This window comes from Bombyx mandarina, chromosome 12 (assembly GCF_030267445.1).
Source record: "Bombyx mandarina strain Sakado chromosome 12, ASM3026744v2".
In the NCBI taxonomy this organism is placed as follows: Eukaryota; Metazoa; Arthropoda; class Insecta; order Lepidoptera; family Bombycidae; genus Bombyx; species Bombyx mandarina.
Window position 1 is genome coordinate 3,230,672 of NC_143219.1, and position 25,690 is coordinate 3,256,361.

Here is a 25,690-nt window from a genome sequence, read left to right on the forward strand (position 1 = left end):
GATTAATCAACTGGGATGAAATTTAATGAAATGAGATGATATGGGATGAAATATAATCGCAGTAAAATGGTGGTCATTTACTGAGATTTTTTCAGTGGACTTTTTGGAGGAACCCGAGAAGTTACGTCCAGCAGCTTTGTTTCATTTTCCCACATTTGTGCACTTTCACAGATATTAAACATTTAATAAACCACCGTTATTACACATTTAAACCTGAAGAAACACTAAATAGACAAAATAAAACAAATCACACAACTTCACTGCTCGCGTTCCCGCCAAAAAGTCCTAGGGTTGCTATTATTTGCTATGTTGCTATTCATGAGAAAAAATAGTACGGTAAATAATTTTCTACTATGCTGCCCCTCGGCCTCGTTTCATGTAGATATTTTTTTCGAAAATGGAATCAGCTTTTTGGCATGGCACACGCTGTTGTTAGCAATATCGAGTTAATTTATTCTTACGATATTATTTTGATAATACAAATGCTTTGGTGGATGTAAAATGAAATAAGCGGTATGAGATGAAGTTCAAACGAATCGATCGCTCGACGTCCGAATGTTATTATTCTTCGGCACTTGTATATTTGCATTCCAAATTGAAAATTTTGTTATCGCGGTTATGGTCTTAATCGAATTTACTATATTCTAGGATAGCAAACGCTACCATTTTATAAGATTTCACATACCTATATGGGTTTATATTGAGTTACTACATAATTTGGATTCCATTCGTTTGACAATGATCATGAATATGAATTAATAAGTAATTGGGGACTAAAACGCAGTTAATAAACCTCGAACCAGGATTCTTTATGACCTCCATGACTACTTATGACCAAAATGCCTATACTAGGTCGTCGTGGCCTTAGATTAATACACATAATATAGATAATATGTACAGTATACTCCATGTAGTAACTAATATAATAGGTTGGGGGAAAAATTATAGTATGTATGAACTTTTAATAAAATCTTGTGGCGTTTAAGAACGCATCTTTTTATGATGCGTAAGCCGGAACGCACGAGAGGTCGAAAAAAGAATATAGTCTGTGACACAGGACCTTTTTACCGCCGAAAATTTAAAAACGTAAAAATAATTTATAATGTGTTTAATAACTAATATAATATAATAACGTAGAATTGTTTATGCCGCTACAACAATAAAAGTTCTGTTGTTTCAACTGTGGTGTTAATTAAATAAAACACTACTTTACGGCGAAATAAAGAAGGGACTCTTTAATGGACTCCCTCAATCTCTTTGGCTATACTATTTGTATCTGGCTGGTTTTGGTATCATTAAAAGTGTAAATTTTAAAGAAGATAATTTCACTGATGTATGAAACCTAGATAATTCATGAGAGTTATTAAGTGTGATTTTTATTTATTTTTCGTACAGTCAAGATGAGTGAATTTATTGAAGAAATTCAATACATTTCATATTTTACTATAAAAAAGGTAAAAAAGTAACGCAAGCCGCGAAAAATTTTTTGCGATGTTTATGGATCTAGTGCAGTGCTGTGAGAGTAGCACAAATTCGGTTTAAGCGTTTTCAATCCGGAAGTTTTGATGTCAAAAATGCACGTCGCTCTGGTCGCCCTATTACGGATAAATTGAATGCCATTTTTGAAAAAGTGGAGCAAGATCGGCATATCAGTAGTTACGACGTAGCTGAAGAACTGGGAATTGACAACAAAACAGTCTTGGCGCATTTGAAAAAAAACTGGGTACACAAAAAAGCTCGATATTTGGGTACCTCACGAGCTCACTGAAAGGAACCTAATGAAATGTGTACTCGTTTGTGCTCTTTATTACGACGTAATGAAAACGAATAATTTTTGAAGAAGCTGATAACTGGTGATGAAAAGTGGATCACGTACGACAAGAACGTGCGAAAAAGGTCGTGGTCAAGGCCGGTCAGGCTTCACAGACTGTGGCGAAACCCGGGCTAACTTGCAACAAGGTGATGCTGTGTGTGTGGTGGGATTGGAAGGGCATTATTCATTATGAGCTGTTACCACCAGGCAAGACCATCGATTCTGAACTCTACTGCGAACAACTGATGAGATTAAAGCAAGAAGTTGAGAGAAAGCGACCGGAATTAATCAACAGAAGAGGTGTGGTTTTTCATCACGATAACGCTAGACCTCATACATCTTTAGCCACTCAGCAAAAATTAAGAGAGCTTGGCTGGGAGGTGTTAATGCATCCTCCGTATAGTCCTGACCTTGCACCTTCAGATTTAGGTACCTCAAGCACCGGTCACCGGCGACGAAAATCTTGGCGAGTAAACTAATCCATAGATACAGCCCATTGACTTTTTCGCCGGATCTTGCCAGTGGGTCGCGTTTCCGATCCGGTGGTAGATTTTGCGAAGCACTGCTCTTGCTAGGGCTAGTGTTAGCAACGTTCTCAGCTCCAAGTTGAGCTCACCTACTAGCTCGGATGTTAAAGGCTATATAAGCTTAGGTAGGAAAAAAAAACTGATATTGAAATCCCGCAGGCAATTTCCATTTTTTCTAAGAAAATACGTATGTTGGACTCATTATCACCAACTAATTCCACTAGCAAGGATAAAACTCGTCTAATAAAAATCATACCCGTAAAACTTGTGAAACTCTGGTATCACTAGCGGTACAGCGTAATTTTGGCAAACACAGATACGCACCACCATCCAATTAAACTACACATTAGGCAAATAATACAACAACATACAATGAAATAAGTATTACTTTATTAAATACCATGATTCGTCTTCATATTTCAGAATTAAATCTTAATCATTACATAATAAATGCATATAAAGTGATGGATAAGTTTAGAAGAAGCAGATAATTTTGATACTTCAATTACCTATTGATCATATTTTAGACTTTATACAAAAATAAAAAGTAAAATTTCAGCAGACGCACAAACATTAATTTGCTACTTGAAAAAAGGGAAGGACCTTCTCAGTCGACTCCTAAGCGTTTTATTTTACAGCTTGTTCGTCAAGTTCGGATGTTGTGTCATCCCAAACGTTATCTTCGTCAACTGCTGTTTAAAATAAATTAAGTCAATTTAAATTACGGAAAACAAATCAACAAACAACAAAGAAGGTTTTTATCACATGAGCATTTATAATATTTTTGGTGAGTTTTTTTTTTCGTAATATCGTGTCAACAAAACGCAGTAATATTAAACTTTATTTTAACTGTTTGACTGCCATGTAGGTCATCAGTGTCCTAGGTGGCACACTGAAGTAATTACGTTGATTTGATAAATAAGATAATTACGTTAACAACTATATAGTTGTCAGATACAAAAATAAATAATCAAATAGGATATTTATAATTTGGTAGTAATTAGTAAAAAAAATTTTTATATCTACCTTCCGATTCGTAATCGCATGTTTCCTCACATTCCCTAGTGTCGCTAAGACTGTATTTATCTAAACATTCCTCTGGTGTTTGTGACTCTTTCTGTTCCTAAAAAGAAGTTACGAAGCCTTTGTCAACACTGCGCAAGGTGCGTGTATTGACGACTGCTTACGAATGTAAGAAGAAAACGATGAAAATTGAATTTTTGTAACCGTCACGGTCATTGCCACTTATGAAATTTATCAGTGGCAGAGTTACACAGCCCTGCCCTGCTGCCTAGCTCACCCTTCAAGATGCGTTAAAAGATGGACATGCATTTGTAACTCCATTGAGCTATCTTATTCCAATGTCGCTTAATCGCTTTTTTGCTGCTGGCAGAAGGTCTTGTAAGCCCGAACTGGTACATATCACTACCCTGCCTATTTCTGCCGCGAAGCAGTAATGCGTTCCGGTTTTGCACTGGGTCGGCCTTTGCACTATAGAATTGATACTTGGATATTATGTCTCAAGGTGGGTGGCGGTATTTAAGTGGTTGATGTCTATAAGCTCAAGTATTTGAAAGTGTTCCAAACACAGCGAGAACTTGACTATCACCACAGAGGCCCTGATGCTTAGCGATCCGGGATATCACGGTTCTTGAAAATCCAAAAGGACTCTCTCTTTGTAGGGTCAGATTAAATTGGCAAATATAGTTAGGAAAACTACAGGCAGTCCAAAATTTTCATTAATTATCTCTATAGGGAGAGCATATACTTTCAACTTTAAAGATATATGATAATAACGTGAATCATGATAAATATTGGTTTTTATTGTATACCTACTCACCCACAGATCAAAGTATGATCTGTGTACTCACCTCACCGAAATATTTTCCAATAGCTACACCATCTACCATGCGGTATCGCAATCGTATTTGTATTCCTTTGATTTTCCCATCGTTACATACACCTTGGCAAGGAAACCATTCTTCCCACGTTGATAGTGGACAGTCATCCGATGATGCCGGATCGACGGACGGTGGCTCTTCGCTGTATTTGTTTACAGAAGGAAAGTTGATAGCGCCTTTCAGTAACATATGCTTTACAGAGTTAAAGACTGAGTCGGTAGTGCAGGAGCTAGCGCCTCTGACTTACGCCGAGGGCCGTAGGTTTCCAAATCGGTCAAACATTAGTGTGATGAACAGGTTTGTTTGCTTTTTGTTTGGGTGTTTATTATCTATATATGTGTATATATTTAAACGTATATAATTATGTATCTCAGTCTCTGGTACCCATAACACAGGGAATCCTAATATGGGGCCGGGCGACCGTGCGTGATTTGTTCCCAGTTATTTGTTATTATTATTAAAAGATAATTCTGATGAAAGAGATTTCTTGAAGGAAATTATCTCTGATAAACTCCAATACAATAGGTACCACTATCCTACCATATTACCATATTATATTTTTTTTTATTACCTACAAAGGCAATAAAAAAAAAAAAAAGCCGCGAATCAGTCATGCATTCCAGTTTGACAGCTGTTACACAATGCAATTGGGACTTTGATCGCATAACTAAGATTAGTAGTATTGGCGTTGTGCAAATCTCTCATCTATGCAAATTTCGAAACAAATCCTTTTGTTTTGAAATATGACGGACACACCGATTTTGTTCACATCATTCTTTAAATTAATTAATTAGATACCTTGTCGTTGTTGTCGGCGGAGTGGTCACTGGAGGATCAGTTATATAATTATGCTCTCTATCTTTGTCATTTCCGGCATCAGCGTCATTATCACCTTCGCTTGTGACTGAATAAAAAAAGTTTATTTGTAGCTTGTTCGAAATCATTTTGAACCATCATCATCATTGAATGATCATCATCTCAGCCTGTCTACTGTCCACTGCTGAACATAAGCCTCTCCAACTGATCTCCAGTGCGGCCGGTCCATTGCCACCGTCATTCAGCGTGACCCAGCGATTCTACTATACAAATTATAAAAAGCGTACATCCATTAAGTATATATAGAATTCAAACACTGTAATTTTTGGTTCTGGTTACTATGTTTTAACCTAATTCGAAAGGACTTGCAGTTTTCATTTTATAAGAAAAAAAAGTGATATTTCGTTTCTAACACGTTAACCGATAGAGTAACAATGACGTGAATCACAAAAAAAAACAGTGCCAATGAAGTCACTTATTAATAGGAAATCTATAGAAAAGGTGTGCTACGCGGCGTATTGATACAAAACTGCCTCTGGTGCTTTACATGGTAATCAATATCGAGAGGTTAAAGGCTATTTAATTCAAGCGACATTTTGCTTAATACGTGACCTTTAGCTTTGTAATTAAAAGTGCATTCTATTGGGTATTAGCATTAACAGTTCGATGTTTTTCAATTAAGCTTACTCCATTCAAATAGCTGTAGATTTTTTTTTATTATATTTTATCCAAACTTTAAACCTTAAGGGGCTCTCCTATAAAGTTTCAAAAATGTAACTTGCTTCACCCCTCTATATATATATTTTTTTTATTTATTGCTTAGATGGTTGGGCGAGCTCACAGCCCACCTGGTGTTAAGTGGTTACTGGAGCCCATAGACATCTACAACGTAAATGCGCCACACACCTTGAGATATAGTTCTAAGGTCTCAGTATAGTCACAACGGCTGCCCCACCCTTCAAACCGAAACGCATTACTGCTTCACGGCAGAAATAGGCGGGGCGGTGGTACCTACCCGTGCGGACTCACAAGAGGTCCTACCACCAGTAAAGTATCTTAATGTTCCATATTCAACTTTGTATTGCTTTCCGATTTTTTTAAATCTGAGCTATTTAATTATGTTGTAATGTTAACAACTGTGTCAATTTTGTCAACATTTATCCCTTGCGAAAGTTAATAGTAAAAATTAGTACCTGGTTCCTCAATTTCCATGGAACAATTAGTAGTACTATATGTTCGAACCAGCTTCAATCTAAGTCTAGCGAATGGCTTCATCAACTCTTTTGGTATTTCTTTAATGAACTTCGCAGGAGAAATAGGTTGTGGCGGAGACATTTCCTCGTTCGGTGCCTGTTGATATTTTTTTTTAATTCGAATCAAAACAATTGTGGACATGTGAAAAGAATTATAAGCAGATTCGGCGAGAAACTCAGTGGGCTGTGGGTTAAGTTTCATGAACGAACCGACAAACGGTGAGCAGTGCTTGAGATGCCCCTAAAAGCACCAAGGTTGGATCGGAAGGATTCGAAATGAAGTAGTTAGGGCGACGAAGACAGTATGTTGTTCGGTCGCCTGGATTGGGTATGTAATTCGCGAAGCCACGCTAAGAGGATTATAGTGTCACGCAGCTTTTTCGAAGAAGCGTTCCGACGCTGATCCTTCAGATACTTAAGTACTGATCACGATCTAAATGGAACTTCGGAACTTATCACATAATAATATTATATAAGTATGTAGATATATACAAACTTATCCTGAAAATGTCGCTTGCGAGATTCAGGCATCTCTCAGATATCTTGTGTTCTATAATAGCTCCTGCTAAATATTTTCATTTTCACAAATCTCAAACATTCAAATTCAAAATTAGCCTTTTATATTTATATGTTCTATGAAATAAGCCAAGTTTAGTCTTGAAAACTTTACCTCAAAAGTCAAACCCTTATCAGTTCCAGCATCCATTGGATACAAGTTGAAAGTTATGTTTTCCGTCCATTGATTGGTCTTGATGCTGCATAACTCTAAATTCGCGACTCCGAGGAACCAGTCCGGCGATGGAAGCAACGCCGTTGCCAATGAAATTAGATGGTGCTCTCTCGTAGCCCGAAAATTCGTGACCGTTGACATGCTTGTGTTGTATGGAGCTGATGCCTTGATCACGGTCCGTACAGATGTACCTAGCTTCGAAGAAATAATACTTTATATACATTAAATTAAGTGCTCACCTAATACTTTATTGATATTTAATGGTTTGATAATATATTTAATGGTTTGATAACACATAAGCAACTACTTGATAATTATACATAGCTTAAACATACAAGAGGAATAAAATGTTGGAACTCAAATGTACTGGTTTGCAACATACCCTAAATTAGTTAGGGGTATATAAATAGATAATTTCTAATCCTCATGCTCTAATTTTAGTAGCGTGTGTTGCAAATTCAAATCTTTCAGTACCAACACCCTGCCTTCCTTGTTCTTTCTCTGAAACGAAGAAATGTGTTGCTGTTTGTTGAGTTGAAGAGTCACTCTACCAATATCATTGAACCTTAAATCTCTTCATAGGCAATAGTATTCTCGTCTTTAAACTCCGTTAATTAGCACATTTTTAGTTAAATAATATTCTAGTCTATTCTATGGTAATCAAACCACGCCATCTGCAACTTTTTATTTCAAATAAATACTAATACGTATGGTAATGTATGGATGCAGTAATGCTGGATGTATGGATGCATGGATGTATGGATGCGTGGATGCACGGATGTATGGATGTATGGATTTGTGGATGTGTGGATGTATCGATGTATGGATGTATAGATGTATGGATGCATGGATGCATGGATGCATGGATGCATGGATGCATGGATGCATGGATGCATGGATGCATGGATGCATGGATGTATGGATTCATGGATGTATGGATGCGGGTAGCGCAGGACCCAGTCTTTGTAACGAGGCTTGGGGGAGGCCTATGTTCAGCAGTAGACGTCTGTGGGCTGATAAGAAGAAGAAGTAGGACAAGATATAATAAAATAAGATTCAATATTATCAAAAGAGTCACAGATAACCAACCTGTTTTTGTATTTCGATCTCTAATTTAGTACTATTCCCTTGTTCGGCCAACAATTTCAAGCCTAAACTAGCTTCAGAAGTATATTTGTAAAGGCTGAAGTCTTTGCTGTGCGATGCTCCGACTACGTCACTGAACCGGGCCAGTTCCCGGGATTTCGGAAACAGCGATGGATGCGTGTTGTACGACCATGTACCTTCGAAGGTCAGCTGTATACCACGATTCAATCATTAGTAAAACTATGCATATTGTGCTAATTTAATTTGGTAAACACACTATTTCTATATATGTAAATGCCAAATCTAAACATGCCCTACTCCTAAATATAATGTATTTAAATAAAAAATATAACCATTCAAGCCTAAGCTTTATGTATTTATTGAGACCCGAAAAAGGATTCTTAGAATTATTTATTAATTTAAAAAAGTTATGACTTTGTGTGGGGGAGTTTAGAAATAAATGTCTTCATTTAAATTTAGGAGTAATTGTCAAAGTTGTAAAGCAAAAGATAAAGGTATGCGTTTCGTTCGATATCTTTAGCTATCTACTAATATACGATATTCACGTTCTAAGCCCGTGTTTGATGTCCTTGCTTTTATTAATTTCTCTCATTTTGTTTAATGTCCATAAAATAAGTTTAACCTTATCACTGACCTAAATATCAAAAGTTAAGTGACACAAAATGTATGAAGTTGCATCGAGAATGTAATCGCCTCTCAAGGCTATCAGCTTAGGTTTAAAAAAAAAAACCATTACCATAATGAAACTATTTTTGTAGATTTTATTTATTTATTAAGTTGAGTCTATACCATAGTTTCCCTAGTGATAAACGCAACCTTTGGACCGAAGCATCCGTGATAGAAATACGACAGAAGTCTAGATGTTTGAAGATACGAATTTTCATTTCATTTTAGATCTTTTTTCTTTTATATTTGTCTTATAATTATTAAAAATGTGTGCTTCTCCACCAATCACGTACCAATCAATGACGTATTATTCACAAATGAGATTGAGATTCCTAAGTAACACGACCATCACGAAAACTTTAAACAAACCAAATTTCTCATACCTGGTACCTTGCATCTTCACAAGCTTGGCAGTTGTCATTTTCTAAAGGCTGTATATCGTCAGCCTTTCGCCTATCTTCGCAGATCCATTTTGACAGCGGACCTTCGTAATTATACCAGACATCTGGTTGTACAGCTACCACAGCGAAAACTGTAACGCATTTGTTGTCCTTGTCCGGAGCCGTCCAAAGTGCCTAAAATTTTAATTTTATACTAATCCTACTAATTAAATAACCTCAGCTTATAATTTAAAAAAAAACATTAAAATTCAATAGCCTCGCAAGGTCTCGCGATTTGTTAAGCCTCACATGAAAATTATGTGACTGGATATTTAAAAATACACTCTGCTATCTGCTATCTGCTAAATTCTGCTATCATTTCTATAGGCTTTAGTCGAGTTGGTCGTGAATTCAGATGCATTGGACCGTGTGAAAGTAGCACCGGTAATAAACAAATTAAAGGGCGGACGTTTAGCGTAGTATGGACATGTGTGCGTAGAGAGAAGATGATATGACTAGGTGATGTATGGAAATGGTAGGTAATTCAAGGTAGAGGGGGAAGGGGTCGACCGTAGAAGACATGGATGGAGTGTGTGGATGACGTTATGAGAGAGAGAGAGAGAGAGAGTATTGAGTGTTGAGCTGACGGCTGATAGAAGAGAATGGAAGAAAAAATTAGCTGTGCCGAATCTTTGATAAGAGTTAACATGCTCATACCTCCACAAAAGTTTTCGGCGTTATATCCAATTCGACAACAGTATCATCGCAATGCTGTTTGTATCTAGTCGTGGTAGAGTTCGGCATCAGCGTCAAACGTCCAGGATTCAGATGGATCGGTTTCCGGGGGTTGTTCCTATTCGGCAGCGTGTCCTCTTTCAGTGCTATCGTAAACGCTATGAAAGTTGATTTGGCATCTCTCGATCTCAAGCGTACTAGAATTTAAGATTAAAAAAACATACATACATGTATTTTTTTCTTTGGTATATAAGTAAAACGGGTTTTTCCGATCAGAGGAGATTACAAGATAACAGTATGATTTATGTGTGCGACAGGCTTTGTCCACTAGGACTAGAACTATCTCATTATGCTGAACAAAAGGCTTTTTTTATTTTTTTTGGTCAGGAGGAAATCGCCGGACTTCCGCCCTCCCTTGGGGATGAAGGGCGGGGCATGTCGGAGTCGAACTGACTAAAACCTCCTGTCGCTCAACAACCCGCGTCCGAACCTCGCATGAGACAGAACCCATGAAAAGGCAAAGGGGGGAAAGTGAAGCGTTTAGTGCGGAGCACATCTCTCCCATCACCCTCCCCCTCGGGACGCCGGACTGACGGTCGTCGGCGCCACGACCACCAGCCCTCTCGGTCGGCAGGCTATCCGGAGCCCGCCTAGATGGCGCCGGTTAGAATGGGTTATCCTACGGAATACTCCGCTTGGTCAGAACCAGCGTGTGTCGAGGATAGCCGGCCTTCCATCACCCGGATGCTCTTGCGTAAAACGCGTGCAGAGCAGCTTGCACGTCGTCTTCTTAGGCCCCCTTCGCCGGTCCCCAGACCGACATGTGAAGGGGACCCGAAACCCTTAGAGGGCCAGGGCTTGGGCGAGATCCGCCTCCCTGGCCCCCGCCCGACGGCGGCGGGCTTGCGCGTCTCTCACGCGCCCCGCCGCCTCCTTCTGCGAGACGGTGCACTCGCAGAAGTCGAGCATCGCCTTCCACGACTCGTCGTCGCCGAGCATCGATGCCACAACACTCGGCAACGACAAGTCGTTTCTTATTTTTGCGACGAGGACACGGCGCCACCCTTCCCATGCGGGGCAGGCGACGAGCGTATGCTCTGCCGTGTCCAAGTCGCAACCACAATGGTGGCACTCTGCCGTCGGCTCGGCTGTGATCCGGTGCAGGAACTCACCGAAGCAACCATGCCCAGTGAGCACCTGCGTGAGCCGGAAAGTGAGGCGTTCTCTGTCACGATTCACCCAATCCACAAGGACCGGGCGAATCGCCTCGACGGTCCTACGACCAGCCGAAGGATCAGCCAGCCGTCTGGACCATGACTCCAGCACGGACCGCCGAGATTGGGCCCTCCGCGCTCTGATCACACTGGGGCTGGGACGCGCCACGTCCCGGGCACGAAGGTCAGCCCGCCACTAATAGTCAGCGGCGAGCGCCTCCGCTTCCAGAACCCAAGGCGGCGTCCCAGCCAGTACACACGCCGCCTCAAAGGAGATGGTGCGATAACCACGGATGACCCTGACCGCAATGGTGCGTTGCGGCCGTTGCAGCAGCTTCGCCACCCCCGTGGTCAGGGACTGGCCCCACACAGGTGCCCCGTATAGGGCCATTGATCGCACCACCCCCGTATACAGACGGCGCGTCACCTGGTCAGGCCCCCCGACGTTGGGCAGAAGCCGGCTTAACGCGCCGGCCACCCCCAACAAACGAGGGACCAGGGAACAAAAGCCTTATCCAACTTTCTCCCTTGCGGCTTCCCGTAGCATTCGTCCATCAATCAGAGATGTCCCTATTTTCCTGTTCGACTATTGATTCTACAAGGGGCCACTCTCCATTGCCACATCAGCTTTTATTTTAGCTCTGTTGGCGACGTTGTTTTTATGCCGACCTTCTTTTTGCTAACGATTCCTAATAATTAGACAGGCGGGGAAATGATGAAAAATACATTGAGATATCAGTAAATTTACTATAACCTACTATGATATTATTATGGATTATGTACCTATGTACTCTTTCTTCGGTATATAAAGGTTTTCAATTAATCCGTTTATTTCAATGAGGAACTGATTGTCAGGTGGTAGCGGATCCGTCTTAGTCCCGAGCGGTCGACGATTGCAGACGTCTTCATCGCAAACACTTAAACCGAACAATAACGTCAGGAAAACAACTCCACGAATACCTGCAGAAAGAAATAGAAGCTTGATTTTTGGTCATTCTAAATGCAACTTAGCGCTAAACAGAGGTTTGGCTGTCTCTAGCATTATTGATTTCTTTATAGACCTATACCTAATACCTATTCTAAGGGACCGATAATATCTATTAACCATAAGGTGGTTCTTGTGTGTTTCCAGTGGTAATTAACAGATATAAAAATCAAAATAATAAATAAAACATTTTTAATAAATTAATTTAAAATTTAAATTTGATTGAGGCGATAATATTCTCTTTCCATTTTGTTTTTAATTAACGTTTTGTATGTACCTTCCTTTTTATCACTAAGATGGGTGGACGAGCTCACAGCCCACCCGGTGTTAAGTGGTTACTGGAGCCCATAGACATCTACAACGTAAATGCGCCACCCACCTTGAGATATAACTTTGTAAGGTCTCAATATAGTTACAAAAATTTTAAAATTGGTTTAAAAATTTAAAAAAAGTTTAATAAGTAGCTCAAAAGTAATGTCAATAAATTATTAAAAATAAATTTTACTGCTATTACAGTTTAAATGGAAAACCCATGGAAACTCACCGAATGACTTCTTCGAACGCATATTCTATATGACACCTTTAATATTCACAACAATGATGTGCAACGTATGTAATTCACACTCGTTTGATGAATGAACTCGCTGCGATGGTCAATTGTTCATTAAAACCGTTTTAATTAACTAAATGGAACTGTCAATTGCAGTAACTAGTATTATTAGCCCTTGTTTATTTGTCAATTCGTTAACACTTCGCGGTATATTATTGCAACTTCTGAAATTACGAATCGAGTTCATGTATCCCAGTCAATTAGACATATTTCTAGATGAGATGCAGTAGTACGGCTCGGGGTCCGCGAGCTTAAAGTAATGTAACAATAACAAAAAGAAATAGAGCAATTTATAACTTTTATATACCTATGTACTTGAAACCAATCAAAGTTAGATTTAATTAAATATCATCCTTATGATTATGATCCTCCTGAAGCAAAAATCACAATATTGTTCAGAAGTCTTGAAAACTTGAATTTATGTTTTTTTTTTTTTCTATTCTATCAGCCCATGGACGTCCACTGCTGGATATAGGCCTCCCCCAAGCCTCGCCACAAAGACCGGTCCTGCGCTGCCTGCATCCAGCGGATCCCCGCGAACCTCAATAGATTATTTATGATTATCTAAGGAAAAGTCCCGTGCAAGTCCCCCACTTGAGGTATTCAGGAAGGCATTAAAGGAGCACTATCTATCAATTTAGTATTACTTATATATATTTATTTTATGTATTTCATTATATATGTACGTGTATGTATATGTTTACGTTATTTATGTGTGTATGTATATATATGTCTAAGTCTAATATATTATGTATTAGTGTTTTATTTTTTTATTTTTATTAAGTTCTTGTCTAGATTGTAAATTGTAAATTTATTAGATTGTATTCTTCTACCCACTCATTTAAAGCTTTCCTTCGTTAAGAACGGTTAGCTGGTAGAAAACTCAATTGTTGAGTTAAGCTCGCCATTTTTTATATCTTACGCAATTACTGTAATATTAACTGTGTGTACAATAAAGAATAAAGAAAATTAACGGCTCGTCACAAACGACTTCCACTACATTTTTCGATGACTACATATTATATTATTTTTATATTTACATGAACAAATAAACACTTATAATTAAGATACCTTATAAATTTTATTTTGCCTTTTTTCATTGCGTAGACGTATGCATGATTTGTCGGTACATCTGATGCCAAGTCGTTACCGGAACCCATAGACATCACAACGTAAAATCAGCGTCAATTGTATAGAACAGAACTGCCCCACCTTTCAAACCGAAACGCATTCTATTTCGCGGCATAAATAGTTAGTTTGGTGGTAAACTACCTGTGCGAACTCACAAATCGCCCTACCACCAGTAATTACCTAAATTAAAATATTTGGAGGCTTCATTTTTATAATTCAAAAATAGTTATTCACATTGGAAGTCGTTCGTGGCACGTCCTAAGAATTTTTATTTATTATAGCTGACTCGGCAGACTTCGTAGTGCCTCAATCGATAAATAAAATACCTAAACTTTTGTATAAAATAAACTTAAAACAAACAAAAGGAATCCCTGTCCGACGGGGGATACATCAAAGGAAAAACAAAATTGTTATTTTTATTTAATTCCGAGCATTTTCATATCTAACTACCTTTTAAACCTTCTCTGGACTTCCACAAATAATTCAATACCAAAATTAACCAAATCGGTCCAGCCGTTCTCGAGTTTTAGCGAGACTAACGAACAGCAATTAATTTTTATATATATAGATTCTTCATTTGAGAAATTGATGTGAACTTGTCTTCGAAGTTAGAACACCGGCATAAGCGCATCGCCCGATGCTAGTATACCGCGTACTCATACGATTTTAGGTCACGACGATTTATTTGTGGCCAGGTTTATTGTGAACCCGGATGGATGGATTTCTCTTAAAATGGGTGAAGACTGCTTATAACGTTTAGTACTAAATACTGGGTAGACCGTAAGTTGCAACCCGTTTTGTCCAATAAAAAATTATCACTAACTCTTTTACTAGTGGTAGGACCTCTTGTGAGTCCGCACGGGTGGGTACCACCTGCTTATTTCTGCCGTGAAGCAGTAATGCGTTTCGGTTTGAAGGGTTGGATAGCCGTTGTATCTATACTGAGACCTTAGAACTCATATCTCAGGGTGGGTGGCGTATTTACTTTGTAGATATCAATTGGCTCCGGTAACCACTTAACACCAGGGAGCTGTGAACACGTCCACCCATCTAAGTAATAAAAAAAAACAACACAACATGTTCCAAGTTCATTCAATTCATCAGTTTTTTTTTTTTTTGTATTATAATCAATCGTGGATTCCGTTGGACAGCTCAACACTAGGGCCTATTGGGTCCAACTTCGATAAAAATATCGAAAAATGACAACCCATTGCCTGGTTTATGTCTTCCAACAATAGCTTCAACCAATCTTAGGCAATTGTAATACTTAGATTAGAGAAAAAACAAATACACAATTTAAGCCGCGTTTATTTCTTAAATGCTAAATACAAAAATGAATTATCTAAAAACATTATATTGTTAATGCTTGGTATTTTTTCTACTCGATCCACCCCACGAAGAACCAGGCATGATCTCTGATATTATCCTTCTCTCCACTGCAAGAAAATTTGACACTTATTCACAACGTTCAGCAATCCATAGCAAATCAAAAACTTAAAGATGGCGAAAATACGTTTAAAGATAAAATAGATTAATTCGTTAATAATAAAAAAATTAAGAACATTGTTAGTTTAGTAAACTCAATTTGTCTAAATAAAGGATTCATTAAATGTTTGTTTCGCATCTTGTTTATTTATATTGTTTTAACCTTTTAATTGTTAAGTTTTGCTGTTCACATTTCTTACATATTATAATGTGTATTTTTTTTAAATTTAATTTCTATATTACAAATGTACATGCGTGAGAGACGATATGTGTAAGAGGCGAGTGCGTAAAGAAATGGTATATTATAGAAGAGCAAGGAAGGAGAAAACATGTTGCGCCGACCCCAGGTGACTGGAAGAAGGGCAGGAGAATGATGATTACATATCGACGCTTGAAAGGCAAACGTGACTAAGCGACAATAACTGCTTTGTACATAAATGATAGGCAATAACCATATTCGATGCGCAAAAAAATATATTTCTAGGTCTGTTAAAATAATTTCAATCCTACAGCTAGATTCGTTAAAATAGAATTTTTTTCAGGTATTTCAACTTTAAATTAGTCTACTGTAAAGTTCACGCATTGTCGCTTAGTCACCATTTGCCTTTCAAGCGTCGATATGTACATACATTATTTTTTTTACACATCTGTCTTTGATTTTAAAATGAGTTACGACTTTAAATAGATGTTATTTTTTGTCTTTCAAACAATTTTTTTTTCCTTAAAACATAAGCTTACTTTTAATTTCGTCTTCATGCTCATCGTAATCTTCAGAGCATTTCTCGAAGCACTCTTTCCTTTGAAAATCTTCGACGTGATTTTTACAATACTTTGGCACTTCTAGATTTAAAGTGTGCTGATTCTGTAACATTTTATATAGTGATATTATTCTGATATTTGCCTAATATAGGAAATTACTTCTATAGGAAAGATTTATTATATATTACTTCCATAGTATTTAATGTATTATTTTATTAACACCAAAATAAAGTTTAGCCCAGTAAAACTGTAGCACAAATTGAGTTGCTCTATAAAGAGAAACAACATTTAAAGCTATTCCTTCACCAGTTTTTATATTTTTTATATTTCAACTAGCCGCACTCGCCCGTTTCGCTGGGCATTTAAAATTAACACTATTATTTATTGTCATTATTATTAGGGAGTCCAACACTCATATAAATATTAGCCTATCCATTCATCATCATCATCATCATCATCAGCCTTTATTTGCCCACTGCTGGACATAGGCCTATCCATTAATTACATGTATTTACTACATGGATACCAAGTTTCAAGTCAATCGGATGCATGGTTCAGTAGTTATAACGGAACATACGTAAAAATCACTGTAGATTTCTATTTCTCCTTTTAATGTTTCAATATTCAAAATACCATTTATGTCACCTGTATATCATAATGTAACCTCTTTTAAGATTTATGTCATAAATCATATAGAGGTTACAAGTATTTAACCAGTGCGTTATTGATAAGCATATTGAATTGGTTTCGGTCTGAAATATCACCACCCCGTCCTTTTTACCCCTTTTTACGTCCATTTCACCCCTTTTTACGTCTCTTTTACAATTCAAAAGGCATTTTAATCATCGGGGAATTCACAGCAACAGTATTAAATCAGTATAGGTACTGCGATCGCGACTACTGGTAATATGGAGTATTTTAATTCCGAACAGTGTAGATACTATTCTATTTATTTATGCCACAAAACAGTTATGCGATCCGATGGAAATAAATAATAGTTTTAAAAAACTAACAAAATACGCTTCTATAGAAAATCCAACTAAAAAATGGATAATAAATTTTAATAAATTTTAATTAAAAATAGTGTAAGAAAAAATTATTTTATTGTAAAAAAGCGTGGGTCATCGGTTCTTAATAAGTATACCAAATTTCAAGTTAATCCGACGTTTTGAAGGGGGTCAAAATCATGTTCAAAGATTCCGTTACAAACATACATACGTCTGAAGCTAATAAAAGCGTATTAAAAAAACACTGAAATAATGATTATTTTGGTTTTTCTTTTAATTCAAAATGATCTGCTCATTTGTAGTCTTTTAGAAAACCTACAGACTTGCAAATTATTAGCAATTTATTTAGGAAATTAAAGAAGGTATCAAGGTTTTAAGACGATTGCACATTCCTGTCCTACGAACATGCCTACTTCATGTATCTCAAATTTAGCTGTGAAGATATTCAGTTATGAAAACTTACATAAGGATCGTATTTCTCAACGGCAATGCCATCGACGAGATGGTACCTCACCCGCCATTGGTACCCCTTGACGTGTCCGTGTTCGCAGGGCCCTTCACATGAACTCCAGGCTTGCCATTCAGACATGGGACATTCTTCAGAAGAATCCTGATCGAATACTATCGGATCTTCGCTGTAGAGGAAAGCATATTTTGAGACACAGTTTTGATTCAGTTTTTAATAAGTCACCTGATTTTGAGCGATCACAAGAGCATATGGATACCATACGAGTGGCATCCTCGACCTTCCCAGTGCAGGGTGGAGGTCCGGCGATTCCCTCCTGACCAAATCCTCCACCTTGACAGAAGAACTCGCTAACTCAACTGAGAGCTACGTTTAACCAACTCTTAAAATTAAAATTATATCTAGAAAACTCTATGGAAGGAGCAATACAAAAAACAAAACACAGTATAAAAATTCACAAGCGCCAAAACAATTTTCATTTGTTTTTTTAACGGTGTTAATTTATTTCAACAATAACTAACAATAGTTTTAGGCAGCGTCTTCGCTGTGCCTCTAGCATTGCTGATGTCCACAAGCGACGGTAACCACTCACTATCAGGTGGGCCGTATGCTAATCTGCCTACAAGAACAATAAAAAGAATGTGACGACTGATGTTATGGGGTAAATTGGGGTAAAACTGGGGTAAATTCCAAGAACCTTTAAATGACAATAACTGAAGATTATTCATGGTCAGGCTATAAGACTAAGCAGACAATTCCCACTAATAAATTTCAATGAAAAAACTGCAGTAACTTATTTTAGGTATGTGGTGCTTGGCTGTTCATAATATTAATCCAATCTCTATGACTAATATCATTTATTTAACATAATGTAGAAACTTGAAATATTATGTTTAATATATTTACAACTATATGGGCATGACAGTTGTATGCATGTGTTTTCGTTCATTCAATGGTTTTGGTATGTCCGAAATAATTTCATTATTTCGTCTATATCTATTATCTCATCATTGCAAAACCGCTACAGCGATTCATGACTCCAACTGCAAGATAATCGATATAAGATCGATCAAAATCGAAATTCTCGAGAAACTTTTAGGTAGAACAACAGGTTGTGATGATGATAATGACCAAATAATGAACATAGGCTCACCGCCCCGAACCGCCGCTATCTATTGCAGGATTTTGGTACCTGGATGGCGGCTTTGGCTCGAAAGGTCCTTCCGACTCTTCCGTAGTAGTTGTCTCTGTGGTTGATGTACTTTCTAGATCTCCATCAGGACTCGTCGTTTCTAAAATACGTAAGTTGAATACTCTTCATGATCGACCAGTTAGTAAAACTTTGAACTCGCTGCCTTTTGCATTTGGACCAAAACGGTATAGCTCCTTTTTTTTGCATACCTATTGCTAGTAGCTTCGTGGGGCTATTTTTGCTTCACCGAATGTGTTGGCGACCTCACGGAGCTCAGCCTGACAAAATGTATTAACATCTGCCAAGCAAGAGTAAGTAGCAAGAGTAGTGCTTTGCTGAATCTGCCACCGGATCGGAATCGCGACCCATTGAGAAGATCCGGCCAAAAACTCAGTGGGTTCAGCTTTGTAATAAGTATGTAATTACGTCAAATGGCCATTCCATTGGAATTATGGAATATTAAACGATTTTGCTATAATTCATTGATTAGTTTTTTCACGGCACAAGAAAAATAAAAAATAAATCTTTCAATGAGCTTTCAATATTAATGTACTCGTATAGACTGCTATGTTTCAACAAAAAGTTTAAATTAACTTTATAAAAACAGTTTTTTTTTTCAATAATAAAATAAGCGAAATAGAATCTATCATAACCTGTAGTTTCTTCCTCGTCTTCGCATTCTCTGTGATAGCTCCTTATGAATTTGATGTGGAGTTTTCCGAACGGATGCATTTCCGTCATTGTCGTTTGGTAGAAGGGCGATTTTTTGTCGTATGAACTCATTGCTACGCGGGATATTGTGTCTTGGGGATACGTTTCAATGTTCGGTGACTAAAACAGAAATAAGATTTGGATTTGTGTGAAGACAAGAGTCGCCGCATTAGGAGTGGTCGCAAAGTCTAAAACAGAGATCGAGTGAGCGTCTCATTTGAACGTAGTCGAAGCTAGAGGAAAATGAAAGTTCAGTGATTATCATCTATGCAAAATATAACATACATTTCACTAAACGCTCTCTGTAAAACTAAATAATATATTGGTATTAAAACCGGCCCACTTGCGGAATGAAAAATTAAAGCTCTTCGACTGAGCGATTGGCTTCTAGAATACAAGATGTAACAGTTTATTGGGATCTTAATGATAATTGACTGTCGACCGGTGTGACACCTCTCCCTTATCATGTATCTTCACTATTATTTTCTTTCTATCTCCGAAATTCCCATTTAATAAGTCGTAACTAACCTCATACGATACACCGCTGTCTGTCCCAGCATCCCATGGAAAAAGATTCAACTCTCTCTCCCGTAGCCAAGTATTATCTTCCTGACACAGTTCAAACCTCGTAACTCCAAGAAACCAATCTGGTGATGGATGAAGAGCCACCGCAACCGACACTAAATGGTTTTTTTTATCCGCGCGAAAAATCGCGAACGTTGGATTGTTCATTTTGCGATAGCCGTGGCCTTTACCCTTAATGAGAGTACGTACCCCATCCCCTATCTGTAATATAGTATAAGAACAAAAATTTGTAAAAATAATGTAAATTACGTTATCATGCTTCATATTCATCGTGGTTTTATTGTGACAACGTTTTTGGGAAGTAATTATATTTGGTGGTCCAAAGGCCTTTCCTGCTTCACCAAGGACCTTACTATGGGTGGGCAAACTCAAGAGCCCAACCAGGAGAGGAAGGTTTACTAAACGAGGACCCTGCGAATCCTAGGAAATGCCCGTGCCGATGGGACGCGCGGTGTATCTGACCAGACAGTTGCGGTCACCGTAATGGGTGTCGTTTAATGACTACCCCTCTACACTCTCACCCAAGCGTCCGATTTCCGCCCGAGACAGAACCCGGAAGAGGCAGGATGGTTAACGTGGTGAACACTGCAATCTGACATGCGGACCGTTTTTTTTAATTGCCCTTGTGGGCAGACGAGCTTACGGCCTACCTGATGGTGAGTGGTTACCGTCGCCCATGGACTTCAGCAAGGCCAGGGGCAGTGCCAAGCCGCTGCCTACCCTGGGAGCAGTTGTAGCACTTCGGACTTCAGCCGAATATGGACAAAAAATATTATATATAAATATATAAAAACGTTATACGCTCACTTATGAAACACACAATTAATTTTATTCATATTCAACTCTTAATAATGTGATTGAACTAAGTACTTACAGAAAAACTGTAACATTGTCATACTCGTATTGTCTTGATCACGGGTTTCTGTATTTTACGTATTTACTTACATTATATGTTTGTGTCACGTATTAATAGCAACAGAGGATAAATAAAGATAATTCAATAATAAAATCACCTTTTCTCTTATTTCGGTTTCGAGTTTACTCGAATTAGCGTGTTCGGCTAAATCCCGCATTCCTTCGCCGGCCAAGTTGCCCGGTATCCACATTAAATAGTCCACATCGTGAGAAGCACCAACTAAATCACTAAATCTAGGGACCCAAACGTTTTCGGGATATAATCGAGGATGAGTATTACGGGACCAAACACCAGTGAAAGATATCTAAAAAAAATGTATTAAGTAGTTGATACTCGAATAGGTTGATTTTTATAAAATGTCTTTTTTTAATAATATACAATAGAAATTTGCCGCACAAAAAACATTCATAAATATATATACATCTACATACATACATACATACATATGCATACATCTTTCGATCGCATCTTTATATAAAATATATTGATCTTATAAGATGAATCCAAGTTTTAAGTCAACTTTTAATTTAAGTAAATTTTAAATACTTTATATTTAAAAATTAAAATTCTGTATATAAAAAGCATTTTTATTGCTGTGTTAATAATTGAGAAAAAAATTTAACTTACAAATGTTACACGTTCACACGTAATGTACAACTTAATTAGATGTTTTAATTATTATTTTTCGGTTTTAATGAGCACCCAAGACAACGGAAACTACATTTACAGTTTAATTTAAAGTACTTTTTTATTTTTTTTATTTTTTTTTAATATTTTTTTTAATAACTCTGTGAATCGGATATGAATTAAATGTCGTCAAACAAAGCCCTCGTCATTCGTGATCACGAAAACTGTAAAGTATTTGAAACATTAACCCTAATCAAACGAAAATATGAAACTAAAGATTAATCCGTAAAAGCAGTTTTATTTAAATTTTAAATTTTTATTTTATTTTTATTGCTTAGATGGGTGGACGAGCTCACAGCCCATCTGGTGTTAAGTGGTTACTGGAGCCCATAGACATCTACAAAGTAAATGTGCCACCCACCTTGAGATATGAGTTCTAAGGTCTCAAGTATAGTTACAACAGCTGCCTCACCCTTCAAACCGAAACGCATTACTGCTTCACGGCAGAAATAGGCAGGGTGGTGGTACCTACCCGCGCGGATTCACAAGAGGTCCTACCACCAGTAAAAAAAATAGACGTCTCTTAACTCCGTAAGATTGTATGTTCCACCTCTACCTACCTCATATTTAGCTTCATCACAGATCTGACAATCGTAATTTATAAGTGGCGACATGTCGTCGGGCTGCCTTAAGTCCTCGCAGATCTTTTGCGTGAGCGGAGCACCATCTTCGAACCACTGTTCATCGTTTTCAACTACCACAGCACGCAATGTAACACAACCGTGACCTGTGGGTGGGGCTTGCCAAAACACCTATGGAATTAAAATAGATAATAGTTTAAAAAAACTAACAAAGTACGCTTTTATAGAAAAGGGTGCTTTTCGGGATATTATCAAAATAACCTTTCTACTCATATCTGTTCGTAAAATATTTATAACTACTGATAACGTGCACCCTACGCTTTTTTTTTTACAATAAAATAATTTTTTCTTACACTATTTTTAATTCAAATTTATTAAAATTTATTTTCTATATTTTTGTTGAATTTTCTATTTTGCGTATTGAAGCGTATTTTGTTAGTTTTTTTAAACTATTTTTTATTTTTCGTTTTTTAGATGCATTTCAATTTTTTTAATTATTATTTTAAATTTGGATTGTCATCGGTCCTTAAATACCAAATTTCGAGTTACGTTCTAAAAAGTATCAAAAGGGACTTCGTAATTGGAATAGAGTAATAACTAACAACATATTTATCTACCTCAACAGAAGTTTTCCAAGTGCGCGTAGCTTGCTCGACTGAGTAGAGACAGCGGTCACTAAACTTAGCCGTTTCGATTTTCTGCGGCCTAATATCACCCGGGAATAAAGAGATAAGTCTCCGTGGATTCTTCGGGTCTTGTCGAGTGTCCCCCTCAGCTGATATCATGAAACCCGTAAATTTGGATTCGCCATCGGTCGACGTTATTTGTGCTGTAATTATTTAATTTAAGTGGTAAAGTACTTACGAGTATATTGATCTTAGGAAGTATTATATATAGGTCACACCGTAAAGTCTAATTGAAAAAGCGTCCATATGACGTTCTTATGACACGCGTTGAGACCATAACTCAGTGTCAATGCACGTTGTAGCTACGTTAGGGTACTTGGATATCTACGCATCGATATATGTATGTATACCTCCTGATCCACTAACGGTATTTTTAGGTAACCCAAGCACTGGTCATCGTTCTCGTCGAACCCGTCGCTTGCGACGAAGGGCTCGGCGAATAAGTTAACACAGCCCACTGAGTTTCTCGCCGGATCTTCTCAGTGGGTCGCGTTTCCGATCCGGTAGTGGATTCGGCAAAGCACGGCTCTTGCTAGGGTCCGTGTTAGCAACATCGTCAGGTTTGAGCTCCGTGAGCTCACCTACTAGCTCGGTGACGCTGACATGGTCTCTCAAGACCATCAGCTTAGGTAGAAAAAAAAAAATATATAATATATATGTACGTATTCCGGTCAGAAGAAATAATGCCCTATTAATTGAGGCTGTAAAGAGAAACGATAACTAGGGTGTCAAATTGTACTAACCTGTATAGACTTGTTCTGGTAAGTAAGCATGATTTTCAACTCCAAGTACATTGAGATGAAAACGACCATCCGGTGGTGAAGCTGGCGCTGTAGAGCCATAAGGGCGGCGATCGCAACGGAAACACATAATTTTATGAAAATTTAAATAGTGTAACAATAAGAACGCTCTCCAAATCGACTTCATTTTGTAATTGTGCGTAAATTTTGCGTTAATTTTAAATGAGGAAACAAATCAATTATCAGACAACGCGCTAATTCAATTCGTGAGACTGAAAGAGCCCCGTTCGTTACTTACATGTAAATTTATATCAACAGTTCAATTCGTATCGTACCTATCGTATTTCTGTTCTAATTAAAACAATTAAAACTGTCTTGAAATATTAGATGCAGATAATTGTTTCTCATTGATAGAAGTCGGAATGCAAAATGTAGACGTTTAAAAACGTTCATATATGGCAATTGGGGTTTATATAAAAGTGCCCCATGTTATTTGTTTGCCAAAGCTGTCAACAAACTTCCGCAGTGGTGGGAGTTTAGATCGCCGAAGCATCGCCTTGCGTCTACCAAAAGTTCAACACCTAGAATGATGTCGATAGTCATATAGATGTCGATAGATAGATGGTGAGAGGTCTCCGTCACTACGGCACGGTCAAGTACACACCTGCATAAAGGGAAGTAGGTACCTAAATGGTCTTGATCTTATGAGAGCAGTCAGATTAGATTTTATTTATAATGTTTCTGTAAATAGATCCATTCTCTAAAACACGACCTCTCAGACAGTCAGTACAAATATCAGGATCACAGATGAAAAATTAGAGTCGTCTACTTTAACCGATAAGTCGCCTTTAGTCACATAGAATTTAAAGATAATCTACTCTTATTCTGTTGTACAACAGTTTTGTACGGTCTATATTGGAATATGGCTCCGTCGCCTGGAATCCCCAATATAATATTTATATTGAGCGACTGGAAAGAGTCCAAAAAAGTTTTCTAAGCATCTTTTATACCATTGTCGCCGCTTTAACTCACCAGAAGCGTCAAAATTTATCTCTCTAATCGATCGTACTTATGCTACTGAGGGATCAAATTTTTTTATTTAAAATAATAAATAATGTGATTGATTCTAGCTATCTTCTTTCCAAAATTTCATTTGAATGTAGTCTTATTTCCGCGCGTCCTAAACAGACCTTCCACATGTCCAGGGCTCGAACGAAATATGCTTCTAATTCTTTTGTCCGTAGATCTTGTAGGTTGTATGATGCTAAGTTCTCTAATGCCGACATCTTTTGTTTGTCACTTGTAGCATATAGAAAAGCTATTTTAAAATATTTATAAGGTGATTTAGTCCGATGAGTATTATAGTTTTATAGTGTAAGTTGATGTACAAAATAATATGTGCGTATTGTGTTGCTTTTGTTTTTTTTGTAATTTAAATTTCTAAATTTCTCTTCTCTGTTCACTTTCTACTTATTTGTGATTTTGATTGTGGAAACATATTTGGTTATTGTTTTAGCTATATTTTTTAAAATATTATAGGTTTGTATTGTACTGTTTGTTTCCCAAATAAATAAATAAATAAATAGGACGCGTGAATGGCACATTGGATCTGGCAAGGTGAGTGACCAATAAAAGGACAAACAAACAGGGCTCGTACTGCTCTATATCTGGGACATAGATAAACTAGAAACGCGCTGACTAGACAGTTAAGATTTAATCGGTATGACAAAGCGAAAGCTTGTTACCTACTTCTGAATTTAAACTTTTTGGAAGGTGGTTGGTTGTTCCATCTATTCGGCCGAACCTCTTTCAAGGTCTCCGCGCCTAGGGGGCGCGCGGGGTATGTGGGACTTGACGATCTGCAGGTGTTGGAAGTAGATCGTGGGGCCCAAGGAATTTTAGGGCCCTACCGCACTAAGCGATTCCCCTGCACTCTTTCTTACACCCGACGTCCGATCTCCGTACGGGGTCAAAACCCGGTCAAAGTAGGGAGGTTTCCGCGGTCAA

At 37.7% G+C, this 25,690-nt stretch overlaps 2 protein-coding genes across 4 annotated transcripts; both read right to left on the bottom strand.

Annotated features, from left to right (window-relative positions):
• Positions 1–2,708: 2,708 nt before the first annotated feature.
• LOC114243081 (spondin-2) lies at positions 2,709–12,888 on the bottom strand. Of its 2 annotated transcripts, none has more exons than XM_089732080.1 (11): positions 12,672–12,888; positions 11,926–12,102; positions 9,911–10,125; positions 9,197–9,388; positions 8,130–8,336; positions 6,981–7,235; positions 6,251–6,407; positions 5,040–5,145; positions 4,212–4,383; positions 3,367–3,463; positions 2,709–3,029 (listed from the first exon to the last, which is right to left on the bottom strand). In XM_089732080.1, exons 1-11 carry the CDS (start codon positions 12,691–12,693, stop codon positions 2,968–2,970), a joined length of 1,662 nt encoding a protein of 553 aa, XP_089588206.1. In that variant the 5' UTR covers positions 12,694–12,888; the 3' UTR covers positions 2,709–2,967. The 2 variants fall into 2 exon arrangements, with proteins under 2 accessions (XP_089588206.1, XP_089588205.1); XM_089732079.1 differs by having other exon boundaries at positions 2,709–3,032; positions 12,672–12,884.
• Positions 12,889–15,158: 2,270 nt separating this feature from the next.
• On the bottom strand, positions 15,159–23,979 carry LOC114243145 (spondin-1). Of its 2 annotated transcripts, none has more exons than XM_089731816.1 (10): positions 23,687–23,979; positions 22,875–23,086; positions 22,237–22,428; positions 21,087–21,293; positions 20,017–20,274; positions 19,431–19,608; positions 18,778–18,877; positions 17,583–17,754; positions 16,092–16,215; positions 15,159–15,304 (listed from the first exon to the last, which is right to left on the bottom strand). In XM_089731816.1, the coding sequence occupies exons 1-10, from the start codon at positions 23,868–23,870 to the stop codon at positions 15,228–15,230; spliced, it is 1,704 nt and encodes a 567-aa protein (XP_089587942.1). In that variant the 5' UTR covers positions 23,871–23,979; the 3' UTR covers positions 15,159–15,227. The 2 variants fall into 2 exon arrangements, with proteins under 2 accessions (XP_089587942.1, XP_028030329.2); XM_028174528.2 differs by having other exon boundaries at positions 18,739–18,877.
• Between the last annotated feature and the right edge of the window lie 1,711 nt (positions 23,980–25,690).

Excerpts from the sequence above, each read along its gene's own strand:
- LOC114243081 (XM_089732079.1), bottom strand. The coding sequence starts at position 12,693 with ATGCGTTCGAAGAAGTCATTCG. Across the intron at positions 9,389-9,910 it reads CGCCGAAAACTTTTGTGGAG|GCACTTTGGACGGCTCCGGA; the intron begins GTATGAGCATGT and ends TTAAAATTTTAG. Across the intron at positions 3,464-4,211 it reads TTGGAAAATATTTCGGTGAG|GAACAGAAAGAGTCACAAAC; the intron begins GTGAGTACACAG and ends ACTTCTTTTTAG.
- LOC114243145 (XM_028174528.2), bottom strand. The coding sequence starts at position 23,870 with ATGAAGTCGATTTGGAGAGCGTTCTTATTGTTACACTATTTAAATTTT. Across the intron at positions 21,294-22,236 it reads GTGATGAAGCTAAATATGAG|ATATCTTTCACTGGTGTTTG; the intron begins GTAGGTAGAGGT and ends CATTTTTTTTAG. Across the intron at positions 16,216-17,582 it reads TTGAGAAATACGATCCTTAT|AATCAGCACACTTTAAATCT; the intron begins GTAAGTTTTCAT and ends AAAATGTTACAG.